Here is a 16,224-nt window from a genome sequence, read left to right on the forward strand (position 1 = left end):
GTTTGATCAAATGCTTATGAGGACAGAGGAGAGATCTGCAGTCTAGTAGATCCCAGATGTTTCAGTAAAGAGAACCAATCACTGCCTATGCTATTACAAAGAATTTGTACACATGTCAGGTATTGCAGCAAACGTCATAACAAGATCAAGCATTCTAGCATCAGACCTCCTGTGTAACTCTTTTAAAGCATCACCTATGGAGATTTTTAAGTACTGTAGTTTGTCGCCATTCAACAGGCATACCCAATTTTAAAGCATGAAATGTTAGGTATCCATTTTGTTTGTGTAACATCATCTTTTATTTTACCAAACAATTGGGTATTATATTGTGTTTTTTGCATTTAAAAATTTGAAAGTGTATTTTTTCCATGAAATTTGTGTTAGAAAAACTGCTGCGCAGTTTTGACATAAAAAAATTGCAAAAACAAATATTTTTTTCTCCAGGGCCTTTTCAGAAAATATAAAATGTTTGGGGTTTTAACTAATTATGCAAAAAAATGCAGATTTTTATGTAACGCTTACCCCCGAAAGAGTGGCTTAGAATTGGCTATATCCGTAATTCACATTTACCACTCAACCCTCGCAGCCCATAGATTCAAAGTCACAGTCCTTATTGCTTTTTTCAATGCTTTATTCATTAACACAAACTGGGATAGGAAAAGGACTTCCTTTGAGATGCTCTCTTTGTTGCATTGTCATCTTAACATGGTTCTTACAGGAAACATCAAAGAATAATTGCGGATGGTCAGACAAAACATTTCAAACGATCACTTTGATCAGGGAAGATGGAAGTAGATTTAATAGAGAATTCAATGATAAAGAGTCACTCTGAATAACTTCTTCATCTGGATGATTTAACAGGAACAATCCATTTCTCTATGTGTGTGCATGCAGCTTCACTGCTACCTCTTTGCCACTACTTCCCACTTGCATGGTACTTTCAGATTAAATTACAAGAGAGTCATTCTGATCACCTCCTCGCTTGACTGATTGGAATCTCAGTGCAATGTTGAACTCTAAGTCACGGGCCATAACCACCCATCTCACGACTTGTGCATCAACAACCTCAGTCTCTGACAGTACCCTTCCCTTGGGCTTTCACTCACTTGATCAATAGTCCATGTGCCACTCATAAACGATCGATCGCCCAGTTTCCTTCCGTTTTGCTGCCACTTCATCCGAAATGATTCCCGGTTCCTCTGTCTGTCTGTGGCCTGCTCCCCTCCCCGCAGGGGCGGCCTACGACATCCAGAACTACATGCTGCAGGATATCGTCTGTTCCTCCATGAGGACCAGACCTCCACCCATCTGGCTAGGGCAAAGCTCCGTTGGCTCCCCGGAGGAGGGACCTCTCCCCTCCGGGAACCAGGTTGAGCCTCTCCGGCTCTTACGGCAAACAGCAAGACAGGAACCCCCCGCTGACCATGAGACTCAGCTTTTATATCAGAGTTCCGGGCCTTGTCCAACAAATCAATGATTGGCCGGGACTCGAATACAAACACCTGCCACTCAAATATAGAAATTAACAAACATGCCTGCTGCTACAGCACAAGCCTGTCTAAATTTACCTGACATAGGAAACGAACAATAAAGGTCACCTATGTAAAAATAGGTGCCCGCTACATTTACATGTACAGTATGTGAGAAATGTCAGAATTGGCATGGGCAGCTAGTGGTTAAAATTTATGTTTTTGTCTTTACTATAACAAAAAAGGTAACATATACAAAACTATTATATACCGGTATTCATTTAAAGCAGACAATGTATCAGAGCAGTAATTAAACTTAAAATATTAAAAAGAAAATAAAACAAAAATAAAAACATAGACAGGTAATTTATCATGGGATTCAAGGTATCCATTTTCTCAAGGCATTTGTGAGCCACAGTTTTTTTTACTTTTTTATTCCAGTTTTTATTATATTAGTGTTTTATTTGAGGGAGGGGGCAGGTCTTTTTTTTTTCATTTTAAGTCTTAGGGGTTGATCTTAATGGTAAAGTCATGGGGGGGGGGGGCCGAGAAGGAAGAAATATAACAAGCTCAGTTTTAGAAAGATGGCGTTTGAGAAAGTGGTGTGACATCCATACCGATATGTCATTCAGTAAGTTTGAAATCCGTGAGGAGATCGAGGGGGTGAGTTGAGGAGTGGAGAGATAGATCTGGGTGTCGTCGGCGTAGAGGTGGTATTGGAAGCCATGGGAGGTTATCAACTGGCCCAGGCAAGAGGTATAGAGTGAGAATAGGAGGGGCCCAAGGATGGAGCCTTGGGGTACCCCAACAGAAAGAGGAAGAGGAGCGGAGGAGATGGAGTTGTAAGTGACACTGAAAGTGTGCTGAGTTGGAGGAGAACCAGGATAAAGCAGAATCACGGAGGCCAAGGGAGTGTAGTTTGCTAAAGAGGAGCAGGTGGTCAACTGTGTCGAAGGCAGCAGAGAGGTCTAAGTGTATGAGTATGGAGTAATGGCCATTGGTTTTAGCTGTTAGTAGGTCATTAGTGAGTTTTAGTAGAGCAGATTCAGTGGAATGTTGTAGACAGAAGCCAGACTGTAGAGGGTCGAGAAGGTTGTTGTCCGTGAGGTAGCGACTCATTCGGTCATGGACAAGGCATTCGATGAGCTTGGGGGTAAATGGGAGCAGGGAGATGGGTCTTAAGTTATTCAAACAGGTGGGGTCTAGTGAGGGTTTTTTATGTATGGGGGTAACCAGTGCATGTTTGAGCGGGGAAGGAAAGGTGCCGGAGGTGAGGGAGAGGTTGAAGATGTGGGTTAGGGAGTTTAGGATAAAGCGGGATATATGCCTCTGAGAACATATTACACCAGGAATATAGATAAAAAGTGTTTATTAAAGTTTATACAATGATAAAAAAAAATGCCTACCGGCATGAAAACACACATTTTGCAATACAACAATGTAAAATTCAAACAATGAGGTCACATTGATATGTATAGTCTAGATAAGCTTGATCTGGTCAACACGTTTTGCGGGACTCACGATTCTTTAGAACCATGCAAGCATATACAGTATGTGACTAGAGGTAAGGGGAATAGTTTTTAACATTTACAAACAAACATATCCAATAATATATCAACTAACTATATAAAGATATGCCTACTTATTCAAACAAAGGCAAATGATTGGTGTATACTGTTGTATAATACAAAATGCTAAGGTTCAGCATAAAGGGGAGGAGGAAAAGAGATGGGGGGGAAGGGGGGGGGACGAGGGGGGTTTGGAAGGAAAAGAGTGGGGAGGGAGAAGGGGGGAGAGAATAGTATAGTATAGTATAAAAACTGTCTATGCAGCCATCTCTAAAAGAATCTTGTTTATCGTATAATATACATGACTCTTTTAGTGATGGCTGCATAGACAGTTTTTATACTATACTTTACTATTCTCTTTCTCCCTCTCCCCCCCCACACTCTTTCCCTTCCAAACCCCCACCCCCTTCTCTCAACCCCTCTCCCCCCCGTCTCTTCCCCTCCTCCCCTTTCTGCTGAATCTTAGCATTTTGCATTATACAACAGTTTACACCAATAATTTTCCTTTGTTTGAATAAGTATACATATCTTTATATAGATATTTGGTATATTATTGGATATATTTGTTTGTAAATGCTTGTGCCTTACTGTAGTCAACACCCATGAGTCCTGACACTATGCCTCCCATACATGGGCAAAACTAAGTAATCTGCAACCCCCACTTTGATGGCCAAAAAGTTAAATTTTTTTTTTTTTTTTAATTCTTTTTATCGATTTTAAAGACAAACAAACAATCACAAACATACTTCGACCAGCAACATACCAATCGAAGCCGACCTCGCAGGGCCATCAATAACTAATCTAAACATTCTTAAACCCCCCCCCTTCCATCCCTCCAACCCCACAACCCGACCAACAGTCATATAATAGCAGATAAGAATCTGTGCATCATGAATTTCAATTATTTGTAAAAACATCCTCTCTTAGACCCCTGTGTATTTTTCCTATTAGGCATATAGATCAGAAAACAATAGATATTTATTTACTAATGACCAGTAATTGGCAAAAATGTTAGTTAGACCATTTCTTTACCTCCCAACCAATGAATACCCCTCCTAACTCACTGTAGCAGTAGAGTCCAGCCACACCTGCCATACCTTCGTGAATTTCTTGGGACAACCTCTGGCGTGATAGGTTGCCTTGTACAAGGGGATAACCGAATTGACCAATTTTTTCCAAAATAATAAAGTAGGGGCAGTTGTTTTTTTCCAGCTTAGTAAAATAGCTTTCCTGCCATAGAATAACCCGATATTTAATAGGGTGCGATGCGCACGGGAAGGAACCACCTCCTCCACCAGTCCTATTAGACAAACTCTAGGCGTTAATGGAACCGAGGTGCTTAGTACCTCCGCCAGACATTCTATTATTCCCGACCAGAATCTTTGAATGTGCGCACAGCTCCAGAATATATGCTCTCCGTCCGCTGGGGCATGAGAGCATCGCCAACATTGATTACTCACTGTTGGGTAAATACGGGACAACCTAGCCGGGGTGAGGTATATCCTGTGTAGAAATTTAAAACAAATTAAACGATCCCTAGCCGAAACTAGATGTTTAAACGGATGGTCCTACATGTCGTCCCAGTCTTCCCCCTGAATATCTGTAATCTCCCTCTCCCATCTCTCTCTAAATTTGGTGATTCCCGAGGGTGTTTTTTTGAAGAGAGATTTGTACACTGAGGATAAAGGTTTGACTAAGTCCTCCTCTACTAACATGGTTTCCAATAGTGAAGGAAGATATTCTATCCTTTGACCTATAATTTGTTCCTTAAAGGCATGTCTCAGTTGTAAGTAATGAAAAAAGAAGGAGTTGGGAAGGTCATGCCTGGCCTTTAACTGATCAAAAGTGCAAAGTTCCCCCTCACTAGTAATGTCCTTCAAAATCTTAATACCTTTGCATGCCCAGATCATAGGATCAGGGAGAGAGAAAAAGTGTGGAAGCCTCGGATTCATCCATAGGGGAGCTGAGGGCGTAATTCCTGTATAGCTGGGAGACATTAAGGTGGTGGCTATTTCCCAGGCCTTAATTGTCATTTTCATTGATTCTGTCAGGGGTAGACAGGATTTCGGGCCTCTATACAAAGCCAGCTTTAAACTTTCGTATGACCCCAGATGTGCAGCTTCAACTACTGTGGCAGAATCACCAGAATCCGCCGTCAACCATCTCCTAGCAAAGACCATCTGACCAGCAAGAAAGTATTTCTGCCAGTCAGGCAGAGCCAACCCCCCCTGACCCCATGGTTCCTGTAATACTTTAATACTTATACGTGGAGAATTTGGGGACCATATAAAAGATCCTATGATGCTATTTAATGTTTTAAAATACCCCTTGGGAATCCACACTGGGGAGTGCCGCAAAAAATATAGGATCACCGACAGAAATTTCATTTTTATTAGGCTGACCCGCCCAATCAAGGAGAGAGGTAGGGTCTTCCATGCCGCCGTTTTTTGTTTAAGTCTATTTATCAAGGGTAAGAGATTCAGAGACAGGTAATCTTGAACATTAGCTGTGACTCTGACCCCTAAGTAAGTAATTGATGAAACCCATTGTAACGGCAGAGTATCGTCTGCCAATTTGTTTGCCTCTTTTCCCAACGGTAAGATAGATGACTTACTCCAGTTTACACGCAAACCCGAAAAAGTGGCAAATCTATCCATAATCAGCAAAGCCGCCCTAAGAGACGGACCGGGGTCTTTAAGAAACAGAAGCAAATCATCAGCATATAATGCAATACATTCAATTATGGATCCCACCCGGATTGCTCGCACCCCCTCCGAACGCCGAAGGTCCCTAGCCAAGGGCTCCATCATCAGAACGAAAAGGAAAGGGGAGAGCGGGCACCCCTGCCTGGTGCCTCTACCTATTTGGAAGAAATCAGATACCATGGTGCCAAGCCTCACCGCCGTCCTCGGTGCACTGTAAAGTAGGCGGACCCAGCGACGGAAGCCAGGACTGAACCCCATGCTCTCCAAAACCTTATGCATGTATTGCCAGTCCACAGAATCGAAAGCTTTCTCGATATCTTTGGAGACAACAACTTTGGCTGGGAACTCTGTATTATCCATCTGAATATGTGTAAACGGCCTTCTTAAGTTTGTATCCGTAGACATACCTGGCATAAAACCTGTTTGATCGATGTCAACCAGGGTCGAAATGACCGTAGCCAGTCTTGTGGCTAATATCTTAGCAAGAATCTTTAGATCTGAGTTAAGTAATGCTATTGGGCGATATGACAAGCACAACTGCGGGTCCTTGCCTGGCTTCAGGAGAAGTACCATATATGCCTCCATCATTGAAGCCGGCAAGGAACCATTTTCCCAACAATACTTAAACAATAAAGTTAATCTAGTGGCCAGTTGTGACATGTGGACCTTATAAAAGTCGGCAGGAAATCCATCCGGGCCCGGAGCTTTATTTGGGGGGAAAGAAAGTATGGCTGCCTCAACTTCCAGAACAGAGATATCTGCATCTAACTGAGTGGCATCAGTATCTGTTAATTTAGGCATGGAAAGGCTCTGGAGAAGATCTTCCAGCTCTGCCACATTATAAGACTAGATTGAGGAGTATAGGGCCTTGTAGAAACTCACAAATTCATCCAAGATTCCCACCGGATCCGATATTAAGGTCCCTGCACTGTTTTTTATCACCGGGATGCTAACAGGAATCTTTTGGTCCGCCACCAGATTGGCCAGCAGCTTACCATTTTTATCCCCCTCAGCAAAAATATTTTCCGCCCTCCCTTTCGCCTCAGTATGAGCCAATTCTGTGAAATGAACTTCTATTGTTCTTCTACTTTGCAGCAAGGAGACATAATTAGTCTCCGAGGGGGAGTCCGTCTGAAGCTGTGCACACTCCCTCTCCCTAGCCATAAGAGTTTCATTTTCCTGATTATGTTCTTTCCTAGCCGCTTTAATTGCTGATATAAATTCACCTCTTGAGACCGCTTTCAAAGCATCCCAAACAATGGGCGGGTCAGCCGTATCCACATTTGTCACCCAAAAGGTTTCCATGGCAGCTTGAACTGGTGTAGTTACTTGCTCCTCTTGCAACCAACCCGGTGCCAATCTCCAACCCCCTTTATGACCTCTGGTAGGATAAGTCAAGGTAACCAACAAAGGATTGTGATCTGAGGTCCCCCCAGCTAAGTAATCTGATGCACTTAAACTGTTCAATAGTAGGGCATTCCCAAATGCTAAGTCTATTCTAGCTGAGGATTTGTGAGTGGTAGACAAATGTGAATATGCCACGACCCCCGGGTTTTTCCACCTCCAAACTTTAGTTAAACCCGCTACCGAAGCCCACGTGCAAAGATCAATTGAGGCTGTCCTATTAGCATTAGATGAATCCAGTGTAGAATCCAGTATATTATTAAAGTCACCCATAAATAACATAGGTAGATGTAGGTACAGTGCTAGAGTAGTTAACAAATTATATAACAATTGCACTTTAAATAATGGAGGTATGTAAACATTCACAAGTAGTATTTTTTGATATGCCAGATCTAACACTAATGCCACATAGGTCAGTAAACACCTGATGGATGTTGCATGCAATCGCCTTACTTATCAATATAGATGTACCTCTAGCGTATGATGAATAAGAGGAATGAAAGGACCTCTGTATCCATGGTCTACGCAATGCAAGCGATTTATTTCCCCCCAAATGTGTCTCCTGAAGGAGAACGACATGCGGCTTCACTTGTTTAAGATATTGAAACACAGCTGCCCTCTTGAATTTGTTATTCAGACCCCTAACATTCCATGAAATGATTTTTTATCCTACTATCCATCATCTTTAAGTAACATATCTAATGTACCAGACTTCCCCAATGATATCACAATTATGGCTAAGCAAAATAAGTCTGGGAGTGTGAGCAAGAAAGGAACCTCTGATGCAACATTTGTACTACTTATATGACTGTTGTTAAACCTTCCCCCCCCCTGCTGTTATACCAGAAACTGGGAACCTTACAACAAAACAAAAACCAAAAAAACCAAAAAAAGTCTGGTATGCAGCTTTGACCCTGTAACCAAAAACTCCAAAAGAGCTCAACCAAAAGTGTCGATAGTACGACATAAAAGAAAAAAGAAAAAACATAGTCTGCTTCTTGAGACTCCTTGTTGATTCCATGTAAAAGTACAGCCGATTAAATCTGACAATGCTGTATGTAGTACAGTAATAGTGGAAATAATTGCGGTGTTATGCAGACATCTCCATGTAGGCCTCTCAGCTCCAAATACTAATGGATTCATTGTATAAAATAATGCCTCATAGGCTGAAAGTACTCCCACAGGAGGATAGCCCTTTAAAGCACCTGCAGCTGCAATTCTGTGTTACTATTTTCACTCCTCTGGGAGCCTCCTCCCTCAATTAACTTGAGCAAATAGGAGGAAAGTCCTGCAGTGTAACAGGAGGCAAAAAAAAAAGTAAAGATAGAGAAGGCCAGAGTATAGATCCAGGAACTGTGCGCTGACAAAAAATAAAGTGAACAAAAGGAACTTCATTGTAGACATTCCAGCAAAGAACAGTGTCATCACAAATTTTCATCCAGCCAGTCGTTAGCATCTTGCGGGGTTTCAAAAAATTTCTCAGTACCTTTATGTTGTACCCTGAGACGACTGGGGTAAAGCATGCTGTATTTGAGCTCTCTCTCCCTGAGCCGCCTCTTGACATCCGTAAATGAGCGACGTCTTTTCTGGGTTTCTGCCGAGAAGTCTGGGAATAGCATAATACGGGCGTTCTCGAATTTTAACTCTTTGTGCTTCCTGGCCTCAGCTAGCAACATGTCGTGGTCCCTATAATTAAGTAACCGTACCAGAAATGGCCTCGGTGGGGCACCTGAAGGTCTGGCTCCCGTGGGGACTCTGTGTGCTCTTTCAGCCACATACATGGGGGGGAGATCTCCCAGAGAGAGCAGCAATTTAAAAAATCTTTCTGCAAACACGGTCGTATCGGTGCCCTCTGCTCCCTCCGGAAGGCCCACCACCCGCACATTATTTAGTCGCTGGCGGTCCTCAGAATCATCTGCTCTGCATTGCAAGGCCCCCACCATCTCCTTCAACTCCCTTAGTTGCGACCCATGACTGTGTGAGGCGTCTTCCACTTCCGAAATGCAGTCCTCCGCAGTGGTTAGTCTGCCCCTAATCTTATCCAAATCATGGCGGATAAGATTGCATTCTGAGGCCAGTAAATCAATGCGCCCCATTAGCTCCGATTTAGATGCCGCTATAGCCTCTATGATCGGACCAGTTATAGCTGCTGTATCCAGCTCAATCTCTGCTGAGGAGAGAGGATTATCCTCAGGTTGCGGTGTAGAAGTTATGTCCTGTTGCGCCATCTTTACCTTGGTCGTCGTGGCGCGCTGTGTCGTTTTCACAGGAGCTGTATCAGAGGAGGAGTGGGCGGGGCTAGTCGCCATGCTGCCCTGGGAACGGAGATTTCTCTGTTCTTTCGGCGGCTGAGAACGGGGGTTTCTCTGTTGTCTCGATGCCGAGGACGGCATAGTAAGCCACCCAGACGTCTCCGCTCACTGAGAGACACCGTCAGCAGTGTCACAAACCGCAAAATCGGCTGCAATAAGGATAAAATGCCGGAGGTACGCAGGAGCTCAGAGCACACACACCCTGCCTCGATCACATCCCGGCCACGCCCCCCCGGTATCCAAAAAGTTAAATTTTATTCTCATCAGACTAGAGAACCTTCCTCCATACATTTTGGGAGTCTCCCACATGCCTTTTCACAAACTCAAAACGTGCCATTTTGTTTTTTGCTAAAAGTAATGGCTTTCTTCTGGCCACTCTGCCCTAAAGCCCAACTCTATGGAGCGTACAGCTTATTGTCGTCCTATGTACAGATACGCCAGTCTCTGCTGTGGAACTCTGCAGCTCCTCCAGGGTTACCTTAGGTCTCTTTGCTGCCTCTCTGATTAATGCTCTCCTTGTCCATGAGTTTTGGTGTGTGGCCGTCTCTTGGTAGGTTTGCTGTTGTGCCATGTTCTTTCCTTTTGGTTATGATAGATTTGATGGTGCTCCTAGGAATCATCAAAGATTTGGATATTTTTTTATAACCTAAACCTGACTTGTACTTCTCAACAACATTGTCCCTTACTTGTTTGGAGAGTTCCTTGATCTTCATGGCAATGTTTGGTTAGTGGTGCCTCTTCCTTAGGTGTTGCAGCCTCTGGGGCCTTTCAAAAAGGTGTGTATATGTAATGACAGATCATGTGACACTTAGATTGCACACAGGTGGACATCATTTCACTAATTGTGTGACTTCTAAAGGTAATTGGTTGCACCAGAGTTGTTTATGGGTTTCATAACAAAGGGGGTGAATACATACGCACATGCCAATTATCAGTTTTTTATTTCTAAAAAGTAGTTTTATGTATATATTTTTCTAATTTTACTTCATCAACTTAGACTATTGTGTTCTGATCCATCATATATAATTCAGATTAAAAAAACATTGAATTAAAGGCTGTAATGTAACAATGGGTAAAAAGCCAAGGGGGGTGAATACTGTATGCCGCCATGTTGACATCTGGAAAGATCTTTATGAATTTACAATGTTATATGCAAAATACATTTTGTTGGGGGAATTTAGCTAAAATATTGCAACATTTTCTCTGGAAGTAAAAGGAAACTGTTGAAAAATAATCTTTCTGGTGAAAAAAATCCAAACAGGTCAATTAATTAACCCTTATTTTACTGGCAGGTGTGGACCCGGCCTTTGTGCTCCTGCTCTTCATCCTCGTTGCAAGCTTCCTTGTCTCTGGAGGATCACTCGCCTTCTACATAAGGTACAGCATTGCTGTCACCTATGACAGCTTACTTAAAGTATGTGTCTAAGAGAAATATAGTCCCAACCACTTTCTACTTAAAGTATGTGTATTTGTGTGTGCGCAAGAGATGTTCGTGCTCTGTAGTCAAACAAGGGAATAATGGTTGTGGGTTTCAAGGAGAACTGTCTTTAAAAAAATACATTGGCTTCCATTTGCCAGCCTGCTTCTGATTATACTGATCCCTAGGCTTCATTTGCAGCAGCTCTTCTTTAAAGCAACATTGGCAAGAACTTAGTACTCGATAGATGTCCAGAGATCCCAACTACTACTATTATGATCCTACAGTAAAATAGGTTTAGAGCACACTTGGTAAATTAATGGGGCTGGGTGATGTCACTGGTTGCTAGGGACTTGCCACTTCCTTAACAATAATTGACAGAAAAGAGGCTGATATATATGGAGTGCAGACCTTTTGACTGTTTCTGCCATTTTGTCCCAGGCTCTCTTTAGTGCAGCAACTCTCATTTTGTTGCAACTCTCATTTTGTCCCAGGCTCTCATTAATGCAGCAACAGCCAGGCAAACAGCAACGTCCACTCCTCTGGCTCAGAAACAGTCTAGGGGTTGCCTTTTTTTATTCATTCATTGCAGATTAACTTGGATGGGGTTTGGGGAGCTGTGGAATACTCCAGAACACTAACAGGAATGCGAGGACACTGTTCCCTTGGCAGAAACTCCCTAACACAGTCCTTCAAGCCATAGGACATAAAGTGGGCAGCGCTGTACACCATTAGCAATGTCCCAGGCCAGGCAAACCTTAAACTCAGTGTAGTAAGGGTTAACAGCAGCAACTGAGATCCTTACTGAGATCCCTTTCCCCTAGGTCTGTACTCAAAGTATTCCCAGGGCTTGGATATCTCCCTCAGACTCAGGCAAGAAGACTCCTCTGTAAAGTTCCCAGATCAGATCCTCAGTGGCACCCCTCTTTGGCTCCCAAAGGACTTGTAGCAGGATAGCCCCCCCAGTCGAGCAGAGCTGGGACCTACATGAGGCTGGCAAAACCTTCAGCAGGATGGCCAGGAAGGGCTGGCAGCCCTCCTGGCTTGGAACCTCTGCTCCTGGAAAAAAGCCCCTGCTCTCTGGTATTCAAAGCTATGTATGCACTCCCCAACCACCAGCTGGGCGCACCTATCCAGGAATTGACTGGAGCAGCATAAATATTCAGGCTGCTTATCTGATTTTCCCACCAACTATATTCTGGAAATCTCCAGAAGATAGGGCAAATCAATCAAACTTGCTGCCTGTAGAGCCCAGAACAGCCTTAAGTAATCACACTAAAAACAAAGAAACACCAGCTCTAAAAAGTGGAAACATGTGAAACAAACATAAAAGGGGAAGTGAAAGTCATTGCAGAGGGGTCTATGCCCAGCGCGGCTGGATATAAACCATAACTGGTAGATACAGATCAGACAATAAAAACACAAAGATCCAGCACTCAATGGGTTAAGAAAGCAGTCCGCAACAGATATATAATAATAATAATGAATAATGAATAATTTTATTCAAAATTGCAGATGATAAAAGACCAGTCCTGTTCGATCACAAGAGAATTAAAAGAAAGAAGGTTACATAGTCACCTCCAGTCCGCTGAGCAACGAGGAGCTGAACAGTGTCCCAGTCAGTTTCATTCTCCCATAATGGGGAGGGGGGAAGAAATAGAGATAGATTGAGGAAAAAGCAGCCCCCTAAACCCCTGCTGGGTTGTAGTGTGATCACAGAAGAACATTGGCTGTTCGCCAGTTCGCTGCACAGCGAACAATTTGGGGTGTTTGCGGCAAATTTGAAAGCCGCGGAACACCCTTTAAAAGTCTATGGGAGAAATCGAAATTGCTAATTTTAAAGGCTTGAATGCATGGTATTGTCATAAAAAGTGTTTGGGGACCAGGGTCCTGCCCCAGGGGACATGTATCAATGCAAAAAGAAGTTTTAAAAACGGCTGTTTTTTCGGGAGCAGTGATTTTAATAATGCTTAAAGTAAAAAAATAAAAGTGTAAAATTCCTTTAAATTTCCTACCTGGGGGGTGTCTATAGTATGCCTGTAAAGGGCCGCATGTTTCCCATATTTAGAACAGTCTGACAGCAAAATGACATTTCAAAGGAAAAAAGTCATTTAAAACTACTCCCGACTATTAATGAATTGTCGGTTCGAGTTCATTGATAAAAACGGCATGGGATTTCCCCACAGGGGAACCCCTGAACCAAAATAAAAAAAATGTGTGGGGGTCCCCCTAAATTACATACCAGGCCCTTCAGGTCTGGTATGGATATTAAGGGGAACCCCGCGCCAAAATTAAAAAAAAAATGGGGTGGGGGTCCCCCTCAAAATCATACCAGTGTCTGGTATGGATTTTGAGGGGGATCCCGTGCCAAAATTTTAAAAAATGGCTATACCAGACCCTTATCCGAGCCCGCAACCTGGCAGGCTACAGGAAAAGAGGGGGGGAAGAGAGAGCGCCCCTCCTGAACCAGGCCACATGCCCTCAACATTGGGAGGGTGCTTTGAGGTAGCCCCCAAAGCACCTTGTCCCCATGTTGATGGGGAGAAGGGCCTCATCCCCACAACCCTTGGCCAGTGGTTGTGGGGGTCTGCGGGCGGGGGGCTTATAGGAATGTGGAAGCCCCCTTTAACAAGGGGACCCCCAGATCCCGCCCCCCCGTGTGAATCGGTAATGGGGTACACATGTACCCCTACCATTTCACAAAAAAAGTGTCAAAAAGGTTAAAAAACACAAGAGACGGTTTTTGACAAGTCCTTTAATAATTTCTTCTGCTTTCATCTTCTTTCTTCTGGTCTTCCTTCGGTGTTCTTCTTCTTCCTCCATCTTCTTCTTCATCTTCTTCTTCTCCATCTTTTTCTTCCTCCACTCTTCTCATCCTGCATCTTCCTCCAGGCATCTTCTCCGCTCCATCCGCATGATCCACCTCAGTGGGAGTCTTCTGCTGTGTGACGCTTTGGTTCTTCTGACATTTCTTATATAACAGAGGGCGGGGCCACCCGGTGACCCCGCCCTCCTCTGACGCACGGGGACTTCCCTGTGACTTTCCCCATGTTGTCAGAGGGGGGTGGGGTCACCGTTTACAAAAACGGTGGGGGACCCCACACCATTTTTAAAAAAAAATTTGGTGCAGGGTTCCCCTTAAAATCCATACCAGACCTGAAGGGCCTGGTATGGAATTTAGGGGGACCCCCATGTAATTTTTAAAAAAAATTTGGTGCAGGGTTCCCCTTAATATCCATACCAGACCCTTTGGGTCTGGTATGGAATTTAGGGGGACCCCGTGCATTTTTTTTTTGGTTCGGGGTTCCCCTGTGGGGAAATCGCATGTCATTTTTATCAATGAACTTTTATGTGTATTGTCGGACCGACAATTCATTAATAGCCGGGAGTAGTTTTAAATTACTTTTTTTCCTTTGAAATGTCATTTTGCTGTCAGACTGTTCTAAACACGGGAAACATGCGCCCCTTTACAGGCATACTATAGACACCCCCCAGGAAGGAAATTTAAAGGGATATTACACTTTTATTGTTTCCCTTTAAGCATTATTAAAATCACTGCTCCCGAAAAAAACGGCCGTTTTTAAAACTTCTTTTTGCATTGATACATGTTCCCTGGGGCAGGACCCTGGTCCCCAAACACTTTTTATGACAATAACTTGCATATAAGCCTTTAAAATGAGCACTTTTGATTTTTCATGTTCGTGTCTCATAGACTTTAACGGTGTTTGCGTGTTCGAACAAATTTTTTGCCTGTTCGCAAGTTCTGCTGCGAACCGAACCGGGGGGGTGTTCGGCTCATCCCTACTCCTCACCTGGTTGCCGCCACACATGCTTGACACCATCTGAACCAAATAAGTTTATCTTGGTCTCATCAGACCACAGGACATGGTTCCAGTAATCCATGTCCTTAGTCTGCTTGTCTTCAGCAAACTGTTTGTGGGCTTTCTTGTGCATCATCTTTAGAAGAGGTGTCACGTACCTGGTAGGTGGAGCCCGGAATGCAGGGAACGGCCTCTCATATAGCTCTGACTCGGGAACCCCTGGTAGTGATGACAGGGGCTCGGGAGTGCGAAGGGGCACAAGTGCCTGACTGGAAGGCTGGAGCAGAGAGCTGAATCAGGTAGTCAGCTGGGAGGTGACCTGTAGTCCAGCAGCAGGATGTAGACAGCAGGGAGGTGTCTTGTAGTCCAGCAGCAGGATGTAGACAGCAGGGAGGTGTCTTGTAGTCCAGCAGCAGGATGTAGACAGCAGGGAGGTGTCTTGTAGTCCAGCAGCAAGATGTAGACAGCTGGGAGGTGTCTTGTAGTCCAGCAGCAGGAGGTAGACAGCAGGGTACAGGCAAGCCGGGTCAAACACAGACGGGCAGATCAGGTACAGAAGGTAAATGCGGGAGAGTAGTCAAAGTCCAAAAGCTGAGATCAGGGCAGGCAGCAAACAGAGTAGTCAGGAACAGTCCAACAGGTATCAGGTAGCAAATACAAGTAACAGGGCACAAGGGGTCTTCAGGAACGCTGTAGACCGGACAGCAAGGCAGCAGTGGAACAGTCCTCTTTAAATAGCCTCTTTGGCGCCAAGTGCGTATTGGTGCTATTGCGCATGCGCGTACGCACGTTAGCGCTTTTGGTGCTATTGGCGCTATTGCGCGCGCGCGAGCGCCGGATGGCGCTTCTGTGCACAGGCATTCCTTTAAACTTTAGTTTGCTGGGATATTTGCAAGAGGGCTTTTCCTGAGAAGAGGCTTCCTTCTGGGACGACAGCCATGCAGACCAATTTGATGCAGTGTGCGGCATATGGGCTGAGCACTAGCAGGCTGAACCCCCACCCCTTCAACCTCTGCAGCAATGCTGGCAGCACTCATACGTCTTTTTCCCAAAGACAACCTCTGGATATGACGCTGAGCACGTGCACTCAACTTCTTTGGTCGACCATGGAGAGGCTTGTTCTGAGTGGAACCTGTCCCGTTAAACCGCTGTATGGTCTTGGCCACCGTGTTGCAGCTCAGTTTCAGGGTCTTGGAAATCTACTCTACTTTTCAAGTGTGGACCTATTCTTCTACAAGGATAAGTAAGTTTGATCTATTCTGGGAAATGGTAATGTCCTAAGGAGGAGTCCTTCTAGTCCTTCTAGCCTAGGCCATCTTTATGTAGAGCAACAATTCTTTTTTTCAGATCCTCAGAGAGTTCTGTGTCATGAGGTGCCATGTTGAACTTAAAGTGACCAGTATGAGAGAGTGAGAGTGATAACACCAAATTTAACAAACTGACAAAAAGGGGAAAGAAATAAAAACTAGGCTCACTTATCTCCTTTCAACACAGCGCAATGAGTTTCCAAACAGATTAGCAAATGATG

At 44.1% G+C, this 16,224-nt stretch overlaps 1 protein-coding gene across 3 annotated transcripts in view; it reads left to right on the forward strand.

The window, feature by feature from the left end:
* Positions 1-16,224, forward strand: part of GUCY2D (guanylate cyclase 2D, retinal) — a 134,693-nt gene that overhangs the window by 68,035 nt on the left and 50,434 nt on the right. For all 3 annotated transcript variants that reach the window (XM_073622929.1, XM_073622931.1, XM_073622930.1), the window contains exon 5: positions 10,751-10,835. In XM_073622929.1, coding sequence (XP_073479030.1) covers positions 10,751-10,835 — 85 coding nt within the window. The remainder of the gene's footprint in view (positions 1-10,750; positions 10,836-16,224) is intronic.

Source organism: Aquarana catesbeiana, linkage group LG03 (assembly GCF_042186555.1).
Source record: "Aquarana catesbeiana isolate 2022-GZ linkage group LG03, ASM4218655v1, whole genome shotgun sequence".
NCBI classification, from domain to species: Eukaryota; Metazoa; Chordata; class Amphibia; order Anura; family Ranidae; genus Aquarana; species Aquarana catesbeiana.